The 17935-nt window shown below is 37.6% G+C and overlaps 1 protein-coding gene across 2 annotated transcripts in view; it reads right to left on the bottom strand.

Annotated features, from left to right (window-relative positions):
* The window catches only part of ptk7b (protein tyrosine kinase 7b), an 88425-nt gene that overhangs the window by 1730 nt on the left and 68760 nt on the right, over positions 1 to 17935 (bottom strand). For both annotated transcript variants that reach the window (XM_027174960.2, XM_047812654.1), the window contains 17 exons: positions 15933 to 16035; positions 15481 to 15644; positions 14795 to 14942; positions 13698 to 13828; positions 11068 to 11334; positions 10780 to 10916; positions 9452 to 9587; positions 7544 to 7663; positions 7243 to 7392; positions 5964 to 6108; positions 5617 to 5744; positions 4522 to 4722; positions 3310 to 3465; positions 1830 to 2062; positions 1291 to 1371; positions 1037 to 1188; positions 118 to 296 (listed from right to left, as the gene is read on the bottom strand). In XM_027174960.2, coding sequence (XP_027030761.2) covers positions 118 to 296; positions 1037 to 1188; positions 1291 to 1371; positions 1830 to 2062; positions 3310 to 3465; positions 4522 to 4722; positions 5617 to 5744; positions 5964 to 6108; positions 7243 to 7392; positions 7544 to 7663; positions 9452 to 9587; positions 10780 to 10916; positions 11068 to 11334; positions 13698 to 13828; positions 14795 to 14942; positions 15481 to 15644; positions 15933 to 16035 — 2631 coding nt within the window. The remainder of the gene's footprint in view (positions 1 to 117; positions 297 to 1036; positions 1189 to 1290; positions 1372 to 1829; positions 2063 to 3309; positions 3466 to 4521; positions 4723 to 5616; positions 5745 to 5963; positions 6109 to 7242; positions 7393 to 7543; positions 7664 to 9451; positions 9588 to 10779; positions 10917 to 11067; positions 11335 to 13697; positions 13829 to 14794; positions 14943 to 15480; positions 15645 to 15932; positions 16036 to 17935) is intronic.

Below are 17935 nucleotides of genomic sequence, written 5' to 3'. Positions count from 1 at the left end.
TGGCAAAGCATTGTTAGAGACACTGAAAAAAGCAAAACACAAAAATAGACATGAGCAAGGTCTATATATGTAACTCAACCTGCACAGTCACTTATGCGTAATCATTTCTGTTCGCACCTTCGAGTATGTCCTCATGGCTCAGTGTTGCATATGGCATCTCACCATGGCTGAACACTTCCCACATCAGCACACCAAAAGCCCACACATCAGATTTGGTGGAATAATCATTTTCAAAGACAGACTCTGCAGGTAGCCAGCGCAAAGGGATCAAACTCTGCCTGTGCTGGTAATACTCACTGAGGGAAAAAATGAACAGAGAAATACAATACAATAAGGCAATTTGTTATTGCTTGGTAACATTTTGTACAGAGCAGTTATTCCAATACAACACAAGATATGGCCAAAGATTCAGAATATCCAGATTGAGGTTTCCTTTGCTATCATAATAAGCTTGAATCTTGTCATCAATCATTGATTAGAGCATTACTGTGGTCAGGCACAGATGTCAGGTGAGGAGGTCTGGGGTGCAGTCACCATTCCAGTTCATCCAAAAGGTGTTCAGTGGGGCATTGTCTTGCTTGAACAGGTTTGGGCCTCTTTCATTCACTGACAGCCAGAGTTAAGGCGGTGACTACCTGATACAACTGTGGATGTCTGCATGTTGTAGTTTCTAAGCCATGTTTGTACCAAGCAAGCTGAAGTACTATGAAGTGTTCTACATATTTGAGGTGTGTGGATTTTACGGACAAGAGCAGGAAGATCAGTGTGAACATTTTACCATGTTGTAAACACATTTCCACATTGGGTGGGGCAGTGTCAGTGTAATACAATATGTTCACTCCAACCTCGTAAAATGTAATGCAGACATTAGAACAATGCTCTTAAGATAAATGACATCTGTCTTTTTGACATTTCACTGTGAACATGGAAAAAGATTCAAGAGAGAAAATGAACCAAGAAGACCGTAAATATGTTGACAACTATAAAGAAAAACAATATAACCATGTGTCATCACTCTGCATGTTGTGGTATACACCTGTTGTAGACGTCTTTGCTCAGGCCAAGTGCAGAAACTTTGACATGTCTCTCTCCGCTAATTAGGCAGTTCCGAGCTGCCAGGTCTTTATGGACAAAATGGTGGTTGGACAAGTGCTCCATCCCAGCAGCCACTTGGGCACAGATGGACACCTAAAGAAAGTACAACATAAAAAAATCTTAAAATGGGCTTATGATCTATTTTCACAAAAGTCAGAATAGTGGATACAAAGTCTTACATATTATCTGGCTTACTTTGGTTTTGGTACTGATAGGCTGCGGCTTGACTTTCTCATCTTTACTTTTCGATATCCTCAAGAACTGTTTGAGATCACCCTGAAATAAAAGGATAATGAGAGGTGTAATATTATTAGAATAGTTTTATGTCATTATCTAGCATCTTTTTACTTTCTATGTATAACACTGTGAACTGTGAATATGATATTCGGATAAAATATGGAAGTGTTATTGTCACTTATAAATATATTCAGATCTGGCCACCCACCTTCAGAGATGGACACGAAGTTTGTACGCCAGCAAAGTACAAGCATCCAACAGTAACACAGTAAAAACTCTAAGCTTTTTGAAGACTGCCAGGTGTGAAGAATTCATGGCTAACAATTATATATATATATATAAACTTTCACTGACATAATGTGAGCAGTGATGGAGGCCTGGATCAATGATAATGGATCAATGAAAATATTGTTATACGAAACTACTCATTAATTCAAGCTCATATATATAGTTATTGCTATCTGTATTATACGTTAAAATGGCAGGATTTTATTTACCAGGTCTATATATTCCAGGATCATGTAAAGGGGTTCTGTGTCCTTGCAGAGGCCAAGTATGCGCACCACGTTGGTGTGATTCAGTTTACTGAACATATCGACCTGCCGCCTGAACTCAGCCTGTGAGAGCTCGTCTCTGCTCAGCAGACTTTTCACCAGAACCACAGTCTGTTCTTCACTCTCCTCTATCCCCCGCGCTTTGGCCAAGAACACCTCACCAAACTCCCCTTTGCCTGCATGCACACACACACACACACACACACACACACACACACACACACACACACACACACACAAACAGACATAAAGACAAAGTTGTTTCAGATGATGACATTACTCATTAAGTAGATAATTGTTGACACCCAGAAGACCTAAGACTAAATCTGATCCAGAGACTAGATAACAGTGAACCCAAGTTTTAACTACCTAAAAGCTCCAGCCTTTTTTCAGTCCCTGTATGGAGGAAACTACACACCCAACAAAAGGAGCAACACCATCAGAAATGAAGACCTGTTTTGGAGGAACGAACAGCTGTGGAAGATGTGGAAGACACCATGAAAGGATTGGCCACATGCTCTGAAAGCTTTCCTGGAATCCCCAAGGTCATAAAAGCAAAACAATGACCAAGCAATATCTGGCAGTAATACATGGAGACAAACATTAAAAGACTGTAATATTCGTAAGGCCAACCAGAAAGAAAGGTCCAAGGCATGATTAGAAACCTAGACAACAAACTATGCTGCACTAGAAGTAGTGAACTTAAATAAAAAAATTAATTGTGGTCATTTTTTTCACATTTGCATATGCCTGTGAAGTTCACAAGTCCAGGTGTACATGTTTCACGCTTTAGACTTTAATGGGGTACTTGAGGATTGCCTTAATGTGCTCTTAATGCTTACCCAAATTCCCCTACATACTTTCCAGGACACATCTTAATTGCAAAAATAATGTGTAATTATTACGACACAACAAATCTAAATAATATACCACAGCAAAATCAACTAGGTAAAAGACACACATAGTTGTCATATCAAATAATGCAGGTTAACTGAATATGTAGATGAAGCTGATGAAAAAGATCCTGGCTTATAGATTCTGACACATAAATTGCAATCCCAATGCTGCTAAGTGACATGTTAAATTAATGACATGAAATAGGTCAAGAATCCTTTAAATATTATTCTCCTCATCAGCGATGGTGCAGGTTTCTCTCTGCTCTGAGCAATCCCATCAGTCATGAAGTGTCCTAGCTAATATCACTTATCGATAACACACCATGGGTGAGATGGCATTGATGTGGACTTCTCCAAAGGGCAAATAAAGGACACATAGCAGAAGCTTGTGAGCAGCCTTTTCAACCTCAAAATAAAAAAATGGGACACAGTCTGGTCTTGTGGCTCAGAAGGATCAGATGGTGACCATTTTGGGACAGTGTATGAGACAGTGGCCTGTATGTGTTTGCATGTGTGTGTTACTTTACCTAGTGTAGTAATGGTCTGCAAGTCTGCTCTGGGAAAGTGGAACTTGTCTGTGTTGCTGTGCTGTTTTTCAGCTGTAGATACAGTCTCTAGGTTAGTAAGAGCCACTTCTTCCTGGATCTCAGCTGTAGTTTGGCCGTTGTGCTGCATAGCACCTCCTGGTAAGTATTGTACAAAGATGTATTATACTTACACCCTCTAGTGTGACATTCTTGTGTTAGACAGTATATAAACATTAAGCATTTTAAATAGAAATTGTATAACGTCAACATTATTTGCATCAGTTTTGAGCAAATTGAAAAATTATAAATCATTATAATTAAAACTTGTACTGTCAGTATGATTATCAGAAACAAATGATTTCCAATTGAATGCAATTGAAGCCATTACCTAAATCACATCAGGCTTGCTCATTGAACATTAGAAACATTTAAATATGTCTAATATTAATCTTGAACTTTTGTATAATATTAATTTTTGTATAATTAACTTTTGTATTATATTTCTTATGTTCTGTAAAACTGCTTTGAAACTAAATTGAACTAAATTAAAGAATTGAATCGAACAGATTGGCAGCTTTCTTTTAATAAACTCTGAATAGTTGAAAAGTTAATGAGTGTTTCCAGTTGACATGCTGAGAGAAAGGTAACATGATGCTTTTTGTATAATGACTTCTACTTTTGTGGAACCAAATAACACAAAGTTAACGGCTCATGCAGAAAATGCTGGTCTTCAAAACAGCTGACTTGAATATCCTTTACTGCTCCATCTTGCTTTTTTCTTTAATCAAGGGCTTTGTAGCTGCCTTTCAAGAAAAGTATAATGCAAAAACTAGCGGGATGAATTCTGCAATAAATATATAGCACTAGATGTATGTAAAATGTCCTTCTAGAATTCGCACAACTCTAAATACTGGTTAAAGCTTGCATGTGCTGACATGGTGAAAACCACAAGGTGGCAGCATTTCAACAATTATAAACATGCTACAGTGGTCTGTGAAATTAATTTTCTGATCATATTGCTTTTTAAGGCTTCTGGTTTTTGGGGGCATGAGTATTGAAGTCACATGTGAAAGATTAGACTAAATATCTACATGAAGCTTAAGATAAAATGCTGGATTGGATGCATACATGTTCATATAAAGAATCTCTTCATCATTTAATCTCTTCATCACACACATCCACCTTCACACTCAAACACACACACACACACACCATTAAGACACTCCATCTCCGGCTCTTCACCATCCTGTCCCTTCTGCAGTCTCTTGGCATTGCGTCTTTTCTTGCAGTAGAACATGAGGCCAAGTACGGCGATGATGTAGGCAACAGCTGCCCCCACAGACAGGCCAATTGTTTGGATCATCTTATATGGTGTTTTCCCTTCGTCACTGTCTCGACCAGGCTTTGGTTTCTCTGAAGAAAAAGCAGAAGAAAGCGTTTCATTGTTTCACAGCAGACACTCTTTAAACTTAAAGTCAGCAGAGCCACAAAGCATCCTGTTTTCTTGCCACAACATGTGTTTGAGTAATTGAAAAAACAACAACAACAGCTTTGGAATATAAAAAGTTCAGTGTTGCTGGAAGGAGTTAAGTTTCAGAGGTGATATCAGCTTTGGCAAACCTGAAGTTTACCACATCTAAGCATTTGTAACAAATGCCTTTAAAGTGATAATGTCAAACAAAAATGTACAATTCTTGAATTAATAAAGGTACATCTCAATTCCATACTCAGTGAAGGTCAGCACAGTATTTAATTTCATTGGCTAAATTCTGATGATGAACAGAATACAAAAACTCATTCTGTGGTAATATATTATACATGTGCAATATTTTATAATTTATTATGCAATATCCAGTTGCTGTGCAATATTTTAATATTTCAATGACCAGTGATAATTTTTGCTTCTTGTTATGTCATGTTGCTGGAATACATGTTCAGATCTGACAGGTCAGAAGGTTTTATTTTTCTATATTTTCTATAAGTCCATTCACAGGAAATTGTAGTGCAGATGCTTCGCATCATCTGAGATGCTGAGAGACACATAAAGCCAGCCAATCACATCTATTCAAATGGCTGCTTATGCTGCATAACATGCCAGTGTTAAACTAACACTATTCACCCCCTTCTGTCTGCATGAACTCACAGATGCTCATGTCACTCTGGCTAGTGTTAGTCTGAGAGATAGAGGAGAGACAGTATGCCAACCCTCCCACTCAGAGAGCACAAGCCAAATTGACTCTCTTAAACTCTTGAATTGCAGTGACTTAGTGAGCCACTATGTTTGGCCATTTGAGCCTGTGCTTTTACCTACGACGTAGAGCTCTGCAACTCGATGTCTGATGCCACAGCTGTTGCCAGCGATGCAAGTGTACTTCCCTGCATCAGCAGTAGTGACATCGTTGATGATAAGGGAACCATTGGGCATCTCTTGAAATCTGAAAAAGGAAAAGACAGAGACTAAAGAGAATTAAAAAAAAGAGAGAGAGAGAGAATATTGCAAAAACTGGAGAAAGAGCAAATTTCAAGTTTGCAAATTTTCAGATCTCTTAAATTTCTTAGAACATACAACTCCCAATCTATCACAGATATAAAGTTTAAAAAATAATATTTTACTTGGTCCTCAAAGTGTAACCAAATATATGAAATAGATAGACCTGCTGCTGCTGAGTGACAATGGCTTGTCTTTGACTATCCACTGGATGTAGGGCTGTGGGTCTCCAGTAGCCTGGCAGTGCAGTGTTGCTGTGTGACCCTTATACACTGTAGTGTACTCCGGTTCCACCTTGAACTCGGTATACACTGAAAAGCAATAGCACGATATGACAATATGGATAGAAAATGATTTGAGGACAATATGCTGGTGAACAGGGTCAGTACTTAGTCTTGGACTTGGTATCAGACATGCAGTAAAAAAAAACAACCCTGAGATATTTCAGGTGTGATCCAAAATAACTCTGTCATGTTTAGCTTTACATTAGTTTGGCCAAAGTAGAATAAGTAATCTTTTTCTCTGTGTTTAAATAGGTGTAAAAATAGTACAAAGAACAATCTGTCACACTAGCTCATGCCAACATACCTATTGAATATTTTACACACAAAACAGACAACACCACCTAAATATTAGAGCCCCAGTATCTAGGTTAGCACTTATTAGATATTTTTTATTAATATATAATGTATGTGGTCACCTAGTGGTTAAGGTGTTGGACTACTGATCGGAAAATGCCAGACTACTGATCTGCTAAATGACAGAAATGAAAACGTTAAAATGTCTAAGTCAACATATATTTAATAGATTTTAATTGCAGCATGAAACTACATGCTATCAGCAGTCCAGGTCTCTCTGGAAATAGAACATAACCAATGTTAACTTTTGCTGGACATGCTATAAAAAGTATTTTGGTAGAGCAGTACCAACAATAATTAAGAAATGAAATAAACATGTGCCTATGGAAGCTGCCAAAGAATGAAAAAAAAGTAATAAGTGGAAAAAGAGATCTGCAAAAATTCAAAATAAACAGCAGGAGACATGGAAAAGTATTTAGAGGTAAGTGGAATAAAAGACTGCATTGCATCACATTCAGAAATATTATAATGACTCTTTTAATATTCATTTTTGATTTTTTTGACCATTTTTTCACTTTTGAAACACCTGTAAAAATAAATGACATGTACTGTAACTGCCCTTTAGTCTTACACTAGGATTGCAAAGTTATTACTTATAATTCTATCTTCACTTTGGATTGTCCTTCTTTACAGACTATGTCTTCGACAGTGTGTGTGTCTAACATTGATTATTACTCTTCTTCTTTGTTGCTCTTAGCTTGGATTTTTTTCTGCTTTGATTATGTACTACTGTTTTGTTTTTTTTAGATCAACAAATACTATGCACAGGAATTTCTCACTCCGACTAAGCATTTCAGTTAATCTCACCTCCTACAGTGAGAGAGACGTAGGCTCTGATCTCTCCCTGTGGACGGTTACTGGCTATGCAAGTGTAATTCCCCGCATCGGTCCGTCTCACTTTCTCAAAATGCAGAGTTCCATTGATTTGCTTTGCAAGTGAAGGGATAGCACTACCATCTACAGAAAAAGAGACAAAGAAGATAAGAGGGTTAAACATGTAACCCTCTCTTAATCTTCACAGCAGTGAAAAGAGGAACAACGTTTTTATAAACACAAACCCTGGGCCTTGTTTCTTTGTAACAGCAAACAAACTTCATGTCTCTCTTACCTGCTTTGGTCCAGTGTATTGTGGGAGCCTTTCGACCCGTAGCAGAGCATTGAACACTGGCTTCTTTATCCAGCTGCAGACACTGAGGGGACTGGGGAGGTGGGGTGAACTTCAGCTTCTCTGGACCACACACACACACACACACACACAGAGAGAGAGAGAGAGAGAGAGAGAGAGAGAGAGAGAGAGAGAGAGAGAGAGAGAGAGAGAGAGAGAGAGAGAGAGAGAGAGAGAGAGAGAGAGAGAGAGAGAGAGAGAGAGAGAGAGAGAGAACATTATACAGACTGAACATACACAACATACACAACATCTATAAAACCTATGAAATCAAAAACAAAACAAAACACAGACATTCTCTTTGCTGTCAGTTAAATGAAGGCTTTTATGAGTTATGGGTAGGTATCACAGAACAGTTCATTTTATGTGATATTTTATCTCATATGTCTGGCAGCCATGGAAATTAAGATTTTTTTTAACAGATTCACTTTTGCCAAAAGCAAAGTTATAATACTTAAAACCTTCCAAGGGTAAAATCAGGGGAAATTGCATTTCATTTCACACCAGCTGCAGTGACATATTTTATATCTGGTATCTGATTGCAAACTGAACTGATCAGGTTATGAATTGTTCGCTATGGCAGGCAGAGTTTTCCTACAACTTGATCAAAGCCTGAGATTCAGCAAGCAAGGATTTTTTTTAGGCTGTTTTGACCACTGTGTTTGTTCACCTGGCTCCTAGACAACACAACCTCTACACAAAGACAACATGACCTTTGCTTAAAAGTAAAGTAAAAATAAAATTCAGCTTTGATTAAAAATATTTACTGATTCACAGAACCAAACAATGTCATTGTTTTGTCCATCTAATATTGGACATTTTTTTCGGTCACCAGAGATCTGACCAGTTTTTCTCACTCTACATATATTTTGTCTGCACTGCACCCTGAACTTTCTGTCAGCATGTTGCTGATGTCTTAACTGTATTTACTCTCACTCACTCACTCATTTTCTACCGCTTATCCGAACTTAACCGGGTCACGGGGAGCCTGTGCCTATCTCAGGCGTCATCGGGCATCAAGGCAGGATACACCCTGGACGGAGTGCCAACCCATCGCAGGGCACACACACTCTCATTCACTCACACACTACGGACAATTTTCCAGGACAATATACCAATCATGCATGTTTTTGGACCGGGAGGACCGGGAGGAAACCGGAGTACCGGAAACCGGAGTACCCAGAGAAAACAGGGCACGGGGAGAAGAACAAACTCCGCACACACAAGGCGGAGGCGGGTATCGAACCCCGACCCTGGAGGTGTGAGGCGAACGTGCTAACCACTAAGCCACCGTGCCCCCTAACTGTATTTAATGGTGTGATATTGTCATATGCTAGAACAACAGAAGGAATCACTGCATTAAGATTTCATGACACATGATTAATATTCCCTCAATGGTTGTGTGAAAGTAAGGCCCAGAGAAAAAACTGTGTGTTTGAGGAACCTCTGCATTAGAGGAAGACTACAAGTGAATTACACTATCACATGCGCACACTTGTCAGAATATGAAACTCAGAGACAGCCACACCAGATAGAGATCTGGACCACTCAACAAGTATGATATAACAACAAGCTGAGGCCTCATACAGAGGACCTAATACGGTTGTGATGGAGTTATCAGACATATCGGTGGCCTCAGAGTGCCACCATCTCAACACTGCAGAAGATAAAGGTGTATAGATAGACTGTTAGTGATAGACTGAAGAAGAGAAGATAAGCACACACACACATACACACACAGACACACAAACATACACAGACACACAAAGACACACAAACATACACACACATACACACACACACACACACACACACTCTCTCTCTCACACACGCACACACAAACACACTCACCAAGTACGTTGACCTTGGCCTGTCCGTTTAGGATACCACCTGCAGTTTTGCAAATGCAGTTATAGACCACTCCATCATATACTTCCACACTGTTTATCCTTAAAGTCCCATTCGGAAAGAGTTTAAACTGAGATTTCTGTAGATAGAGACAAATATAAACGTCAATAGAATAATGCATTCATCTTCACTAACCAGTTTATCCTGGGCAGGGTCCGGAGAATATTCCTGGAACACTGGGTATGAGGCATAAGGATGAACAATTACAGGGAATAATGCACACACACATACACATACAGTACATACAGTACATACACACAAACACACAGAAACCCAAACAGACTTTTAAGTTTTTATTGATTTATAAAATTCACTAGCTGGCCTATGATCCTGCTTGAAGTACCACAAGAGAAATGGATGTAATTAAGCTACCAAATTTCTATGACATACAAAACTTAATTATTTGATATGCTTGGGTTTGTACTGTTACTGTACACTGGAAACTCATCAGTGAGTCATCAGTGTCCCAGTGTTTAGTGAGCTTTTCTAGCACGAACTTCACTTCATGATATACTCGTTCATGACCGAGAGAGCTAGGGAGCTAATTAAGACCCACCCACAATCATTCAAGTCATTGTGAAGTATACACCCTGTGTTTTTGTTCCAGTAATTACCAAGCCTTATGTTTAGTCATAGTCTTCTGATTTTGATCTGGTCACTTTTGTGCTTTATCTTGGGTTTGTGCCTATCAGGGTTTGTGCTGTTAGCCTGACCATTGCCTGATAGTTGACCATGTTTTTGTTAATTGACCATGTTTTTGTTTTTGTGGATCATTTTGGATTTGCCTGAAAACTTGCTTCATAAAACTTTAATTTACCTGCCTCTGCAGCCTGAAAGATGTATTAGCAAGCATGAAGTAAACTACATCCACTCAAGCCAAATTCCTTCTAAGGAACTGATCTAAACTGGAGAAATAATAGCTCCCGAAAGCAGATGGACACTGAAATCTTAATCTTGTGCTACACTGAGACAGATGAGCTCTTAACATATTAAAATTGAATAAACATTTATTATACTCTAGAATTTGCATAATAAAATTAAACTTTAATTAACCTTAATTGAAACATTTTAAGGTTATTAGGTTTATGTTATTAGAGTTAATAACATCATTTATAAAATAGATGCAATCAAATTAATCTAAACATCAGAAGAATGATTTTGTCTTTATGGAATATAGCTATGAATGAAGAAGACTTCAGCGATGTTTAACACAAAGAAGCAACCTATATGTTAATCTGAAGAATGTAAATTTCTCAGAATACAAGTCTGACCTCCTCACTGATCTCCTGTAAGTTTCGGTACCAGATGACCTGGGCAGGGGGCGTGGCCTGAGCTTGGCAGTGCAGGTACCCAGGCTGCCCCTCCTCCATCTCAGTGTCCTGGGGTCTAGTAACCCATTCTGGGGGACCTTGAGAGGTGGAAAGACAATCAAAAGACAATATTGATTACGTTAAATTATGTTTATTTTCATAGCCACCTTATGATAAGTTACAATTACTTATTTTAAAAAGCACACAGTAAGTTTTAAGTCACAGTATTTGTAATTTGTCCATACTCACCCGACACTGTGACGCTGACTTCCTGCCTTTTCTGACCCGCTTTATTCTTCGCCATACACAAGTACGTTCCTGAGTCTCCAACCACAATAGGATTAAATATCAGTTCTCCTTGCTTTTGGTGCACCCGACCGTTGCTGGGCACTCTGAGACCATCCTTCTCCCACCACACCTCAGGCTCAGGGTGACCCCGTGGTGGGGAACAAAGTATCTGTTCCACATTGTTAGCAGAAAAGAATTTATAAAGTTTGTCTCCCATATCTTCAATGTCTGCAACAGGAAAGAGGAGCAAACATTCAGAGAGACATCTGACTATAGTTCAATGAACTTTACATACATACAGCAAAACCTTTACAAACAAAACACTTGAACGTCTGTCTACACCACTGCATTCAGAAGTCATGTATCAACACGTTGAAATAGTTTAGCTACAGGAAATTTAGCTTCTTCATTGAAAGTTCAGCAGTATAGCAGCCTACCTTTGCCCTTAAACACATTACTATGGTCTAAAATAATTCAAAGCAACCGACAGGAGGATTAAACAGGGACTAGCTTTAGTTACATTCTGTCAGTTCCTGAAGCTTTAGAGCTTATAAAGACTGATTATGTTCTCCTGTAATTATGTATTCAGCATTGAACTGTAGTATTTGTCCCATTAAGGTGACTATTATGCAATAATGTGTGCTTCTGGTGGTAGGGAAAGCTAGGTGTGTGTGTGTGTGTGTGTGTGTGTGTGTGTGTGTGTGTGTGTGTGTGTGTGTGTGTGTGTGTGTGTGTGTGTGTGTGTGTGTGTGTTTGTTAGCTGGGAATCCATCTAAGCCTTTAGAGAAGATCTAAGGTTTTCTTTGAACTAAAAATACAATGTCTAACATTCTCACGCTTGGACTTCTGGATCTCTGACTGTATTCATTCATTTGTTAATTTCTATAAATAAAAATCTTTTTGAAGTTAAAAGTGATCTTTTCACTGTTACAACAGTTCTCAAAATTGTGTCCATGAATTGTTTGTATTTTATTTATTTATTTTATTCTGTGGAAATCATAACCAATCATAATCAGAATTACACCCATACACACATTGCTCAAAAGCTCATGGTTACACAACTGATCTGGACTATATAATTAGATTAGATTAGATTAGATTCAACTTTATTGTCATTACACATGTACAAGTACAAGGCAACAAAATGCAGTTTAGGTTTAACCAGAGTGCAATAGTAGCAAGTGCAGGATATACAGTTTGTACAAGATTTAAATAAGTTAAGTAAGTGGTAATATGGAGTAATTTACATTTGTGTGCGTATTATGAACAATATACAGATTTACAGAAGGATATAATTTATAATCACTTTAATCGGTGACACCTAGATGGTGAACGGGCTCCACTTTGAGTCTGGTTCCTCTCAAGGTTTCTTCTCACTGATTTTTTTTCTTGCCACCATCACTTCTGGCTTTCTCATTAGCAAATGAAAATATATTTAAATTTTAATCCTTATCATTTTTATTCAGAATTTTTATAAAAGTGCTATACAAAAAAATTAACCGAATTGAATTTAATATTTATTAATGAGTCCTTATAGATATTAGAGTATAAACTCAATATCTGGAAAAAAGTGGGTTTATAAATAATATCATAGTGGATGATGAAAATTTCAGAAATAAATTACTCTGATTAAACCTAATTCGATTGATCAGATTCGAAATGTCCATCACAAGTTTGTGACAGCTTCCGGATCTTTTGGAAAAAATGTATATAAATTGCATATGAACATTTTTTAAATACATTTCGGTAAAAACTCTTCCTTTCCCATATGTATGGATACTTTTGGAACACTCTGTATTATTGTATAGCTGCATTAAGATCAGAGCAAATCCATAAACTGTACATTGTAGTTAAAATGGGGCCTGGCTGCAAATAGTGAAAATCCCTACCATATTTTTCCAACCATACTGTCTAGCTAGCTCACCTATTGATTAGGACTATGTATTATAAAATGGCCAAATTATTAATTCCATTAATCATTGAACAGCTTTTCTATTTAGATACCTACTTTTGCTGGAGGTTTGCTAGAAAAGGTCTACGTTGACAATAAAATGTTTGTCATACAGTATATGTCACACCTAGTCAGAGGAACGTCTAAATTATAGGAAGACTACAAGTGAGAGCACTTAGCTTAACACATAACCACACTAATCACAGCCATGAGCACAACACATTGTGAAGCTTCAGGAGTAAGAAAAAAGGCTGTACACATCTAAATAACCAGATACTATCCGGAATTTATCAGCGGAGACTGACACATCTGAGGATGTTGAAGAAGTGAAAGAGTTTGTTTCTTCAGCTGAGAGAGACATTGACAGTCTCAAATAAAGGACTGCAGCTGAAATGTTAAAAAGGCATTTAGTAAGATTCAGAATGGTGAAGACTGGCACTTGTTAATGGAGTGTTAGTAAAGGTGTGAGTGAAAAGCTGAACTAATTATATGTTAGGAAGTGTGTGTGTGTGTGTGTGTGTGTGTGTGTGTGTGTGTGTGTGTGTGTGTGTGTGTGTGTGTGTGTGTGTGTGTGTGTGTGTGTGTGTGTGTGTGTGTCTGTGTGTGTGTGTGTATGTGTGTGTAATCTGTAAGCTCTTACCTGCAATGTGCAGAGTGGCTTCTACCTGCACTTGCTTATCAGTTCCATAGTGAACTGCACAAGTGTAGCGGCCTGTATTCCGAGGTTTCACCTGAGTGATGCGCAGCGTGCCATTATCATACACTACAACCCTGAAGCACACACACACACGCACACACAGAGTAAAAAAGCGTAACCAAGTGAGCAAGCAAGTAGTATGCAAGCAAGCATTCAAACAAACAAACAAACAAATAAATAAATTAAATAAGTAAGTCAATAAAAAAGAATAATCAATAAATCAAACAATCACTAATCAATCTATCAATAAGTAATAACTGAATTAATAATTGAGTAAGTTTAAATTAAGTAAGTAAGCTTTAAATCTGATGCTCACAGACAGACATTAAAGAAAAGTTTCAAAGCCAACAGAAAAACAAAGCTGTTTTATCTCAGCAATAACACCTTTACTGATTCATCTAAACCTTTGGGTTGTAAGTGACCTTGGAGACCCTCTGTGCGGAATTACGCAGCTCCAGCGCCAACAGCAACAGAAAAAGCTGAATGTAATTAGTATAAAGCAGTTCCTCTGAGCTGCTGCCCTGTGCCGCGTCTTTGAAACAGCATGAGAGGAAGCAGACAGGAACAGTGTGTTTCTCAATGAATAAAAGCATTTTTGTCTGCATGTCCAGTCAGATGAAGTGAAAGAAATGACAAAAATAAAAAGAATAAATGAAAAGAAATCAAAAAGACATAAAAAGTAATGTGAAAATAATAAAAAGATAAAGATACTTTAAAAACGCAAAAATAAAAATAAAAAACATGAAAAAGAAAATAAAAATTGAGAAAAACAAAAAAAAGGAAAAGCTTGATAGGTATAAAAGGAGACGAAAGAACACAAAAAATAAAAAGAAAAGAAATTAAGGGGAAAAGAAAGAACAGAATTCAAAAGTGTTAAAAGAATAAGGTGAGAAAAAAAAAGACAATAAAACAGAAAAATAACAAAGTGAAAAAAGAAAAAAAGAAAAGAAATGGTAAAAGGTAGAAAGAGAAAAGAATGAAAGAAAAAAGAATAGAAAGGAAAAAGCAGAAACAGAGCAGTGCCTGGGTCTGTGACTGACCGTGACTTGTTGACTGCCGGCTCTGATTCATGGAACCACTCGATTACAGGCATAGGTTTGGCAAAGAACTGGCAGTGAAACACGGCCTCTTCGTTCCTGAACACCACCTGATCCTTTGGAGCCACCATCACACGAGGAATCGTCTTATCTGTGACACAGAGACAGATGGAGAAGAGTGTGTGTGTGTGTGTGTGTGTGTGTGTGTGTGTGTGTGTGTGTGTGTGTGTGTGTGTGTGTGTGTGTGTGTGTGTGATGGTATTTAATTCCAACAACAGATGTTACCATCAGCAGAGACACAAGACAAAGAGAGACAGAATGGCAGAGGAAAATGAAATCATCTAATATTTGACATATTTACAGACGCTGCTCATCACCTGTGATATTAAAGGCTGCTGACAGCAGTGAAGGGTCCCTCAGTGCAGAGAATCATAAACTCACCTTCATCTCTCTAAACCAGGTCAGAGCTCACAGGAGCAGTACACACATTCCTTCCATTCATTAATAATCTTGCATGGCTTTTTGTCTATGTTTCTTACAACGTGAGAGTTGTAACTTTTCATTGTTGCCCTGTGACTAGCAGTGTACAACTGCAGCAGAAGAAAATCATTGTATGTGGAAGATTAAAGCACTTTTTAAAAGCACTTGAAACCTGAAATTTGAAACTAAATGCACATATCTGTGCGTACCTATAATTTTAAGTGTGAAGTTGGAGTTGTCGCAGAGTTGTACGGCTCCGTTGCGTGCACAGCAGCTATATGTGCCTGACTGTCCAGGGACAGGATTTCCCAGAGTGAGGTTTCTATCCTTTACCGTTAGCAATACTCCATCTTTGTACCACTTAATGTTCGGCCTGTCAAGTAAAAAAATAATACACACAGAGGACATTTTACACAGGACAGTCATTAAATATACTTTTTTACGTCATTTTGTCTGTAGTATAACATTATTATAATATGATTAACATATTTAAGATTCACACAGTCTAGAGAAAGAAAAAATATACTTAACTAAACATCACGAAAATGTTTCAGTTCTGTGCTTTTTATTTTTATTTTTGTTTTATTGTGTTATAGACAGAATAGAGACTGATTGAAATAGAATAAGAACATTTTAGAGTATAAAGAAGCCACTGACTAACCTTGGGTGTCCATTAATCTGGCACTCTAATACAATTTGTTCAGCATCATCGATCTCATCCACAGAGGCGGGTTGTTTCAAAGTCACCGGGCCGCTGTCGAGCCCTGAGGTGAGAGGTGAAGTACATTACAGGAATGCAAACATATATCACAGAATAAAATGTAAATGGATCTTACTGTGAGGAGCTCTGAGATATCTGTGTCTAACCAAAGGTCATGTTGAAAATAAATAAATAAATAAATAAAGAGCAGAGATTAATTAGACATTTCAGAAAAATATAAATCTGCACAAATATCTGTGAGTATACCAGAATCACCCAAGATTTGGAGTAAGGAAGATTTCTTAACACAAGATGCATTCACACATACAGTGACTTGCATCTACAAAGCGACAAGAGAGTGTTCGCTTTCAATAAAAAAGTCTGTCTGCTGCCAGGCAACATGAGTAACACCAACCGCTGTGAGCAGATGTGGGCGTGTCCAACAATGCTACAGAGATAAGAAAGTCGTAGTTTGGCGTCTACCAATGCGAGTGAAGACAGTATACTGCATGTGACTATTGACAGAGCGCACACACGGCTTCTCCTTCTTCTCATATAACGCATTTATAATGCATGATGCATTTATACATCACTGAATTTCATACACAAACACCAAACACCAAATCTCACTCCAGAATATTTCATTGCAAGGTTTGCTGTCAAAAGTGAAATGCCACCATCGAGAAACATTATTACTATAGCAACCAGTAGTAGAAAAGCCTCCTTAGTGACTTTAAGTACAGCAACTGCTGATAAACTCACTGCTTATGTGAGAATAAGCTACCACTGTATATATCTTACAAACAGACTCTGTCAGATATATAGAAAGGCAAACAAATATATAATAAAGAATAAATTCAAGAAGAATTCTTTCTAACCAAAACATTACTAAACGATAGTATTAAACATTATACAACAACACTTTATTTGTTACAGTCTACAGGTACAGTATACGGTAAGGATGTAAAAATTAGAAACAAATCAGGGGCTAAATACACAGTGTTATGTACACAGACAGACAGACAGACAGACAGACAGACAGACAGACAGACAGACAGACAGACAGATAGATAGATAGATAGATAGATAGATAGATAGATAGATAGATAGATAGATAGATAGATAGATAGATAGATAGATAGATAGATAGATAGATAGAATATAGAAACACACATATCACAAGATTGGTAAAGTTTCCAATGATCAGTGTTTTACTCATGTAATCAGATACATTTTGAACCCTTGAGTACTGCACATGAGTATTTTAAGAATTTGGAAATATTGTGCAATATTAATGACTATTTGCTTATTAAAGTGGACTGATTGGATAGATGATAAAGCAGAGTTTGCAGTATGGTAGCTATTACCATGAGTTTTAAAAGGAAGCAGATACAGGATGTATTCTCGGTTCAGCTAGATTGGCGGAAGATTGTTTTTTCAACTTAGATATTTATTTTTATGGAGCTGTACTGTACTGTTTTATGGAGCTGTACTGTACACTCTTCGATGAACACTGCAGAATTCATTTGTTCTCTTTCGCATTCAACACTCACATGTGCACACAAATATATAACTCGTTTGCTCTCCAACACAATGTTCGTGCTTTTCAGCTCATCAATATTATATACAGTAGAACAGGCAACACATGTCTTATACACTGTGGGTTATGTTCATGTTCCAGGCATGTTATACGAGCTAGAAAAAACACATTTATTATATGCAGTCAGTAACATATGCATCTTTCCCTAATCAGAAAAAAAAAACGGGATACCATTAGACCACCAGAGACAGAGAAATGATTTTATGATATTAAGTAAGGTGTTGTGACACCTGATTTTCGACCTATTTTTTCATGACAGATCTGCATTGTCATTCTCTATCACCTTAAAAGCAGTTGCTTGTCACACTAATGCACAAGCATAATGGACTCTGAATGAGCTCTTTCAACCACAATTTTCAGCTTT

Source organism: Tachysurus fulvidraco, chromosome 4 (assembly GCF_022655615.1).
Source record: "Tachysurus fulvidraco isolate hzauxx_2018 chromosome 4, HZAU_PFXX_2.0, whole genome shotgun sequence".
Classification (NCBI taxonomy): domain Eukaryota; kingdom Metazoa; phylum Chordata; class Actinopteri; order Siluriformes; family Bagridae; genus Tachysurus; species Tachysurus fulvidraco.
Note: the sequence above shows the minus strand (reverse complement) of the source record. Positions and strands in the feature narration are given on the sequence as shown.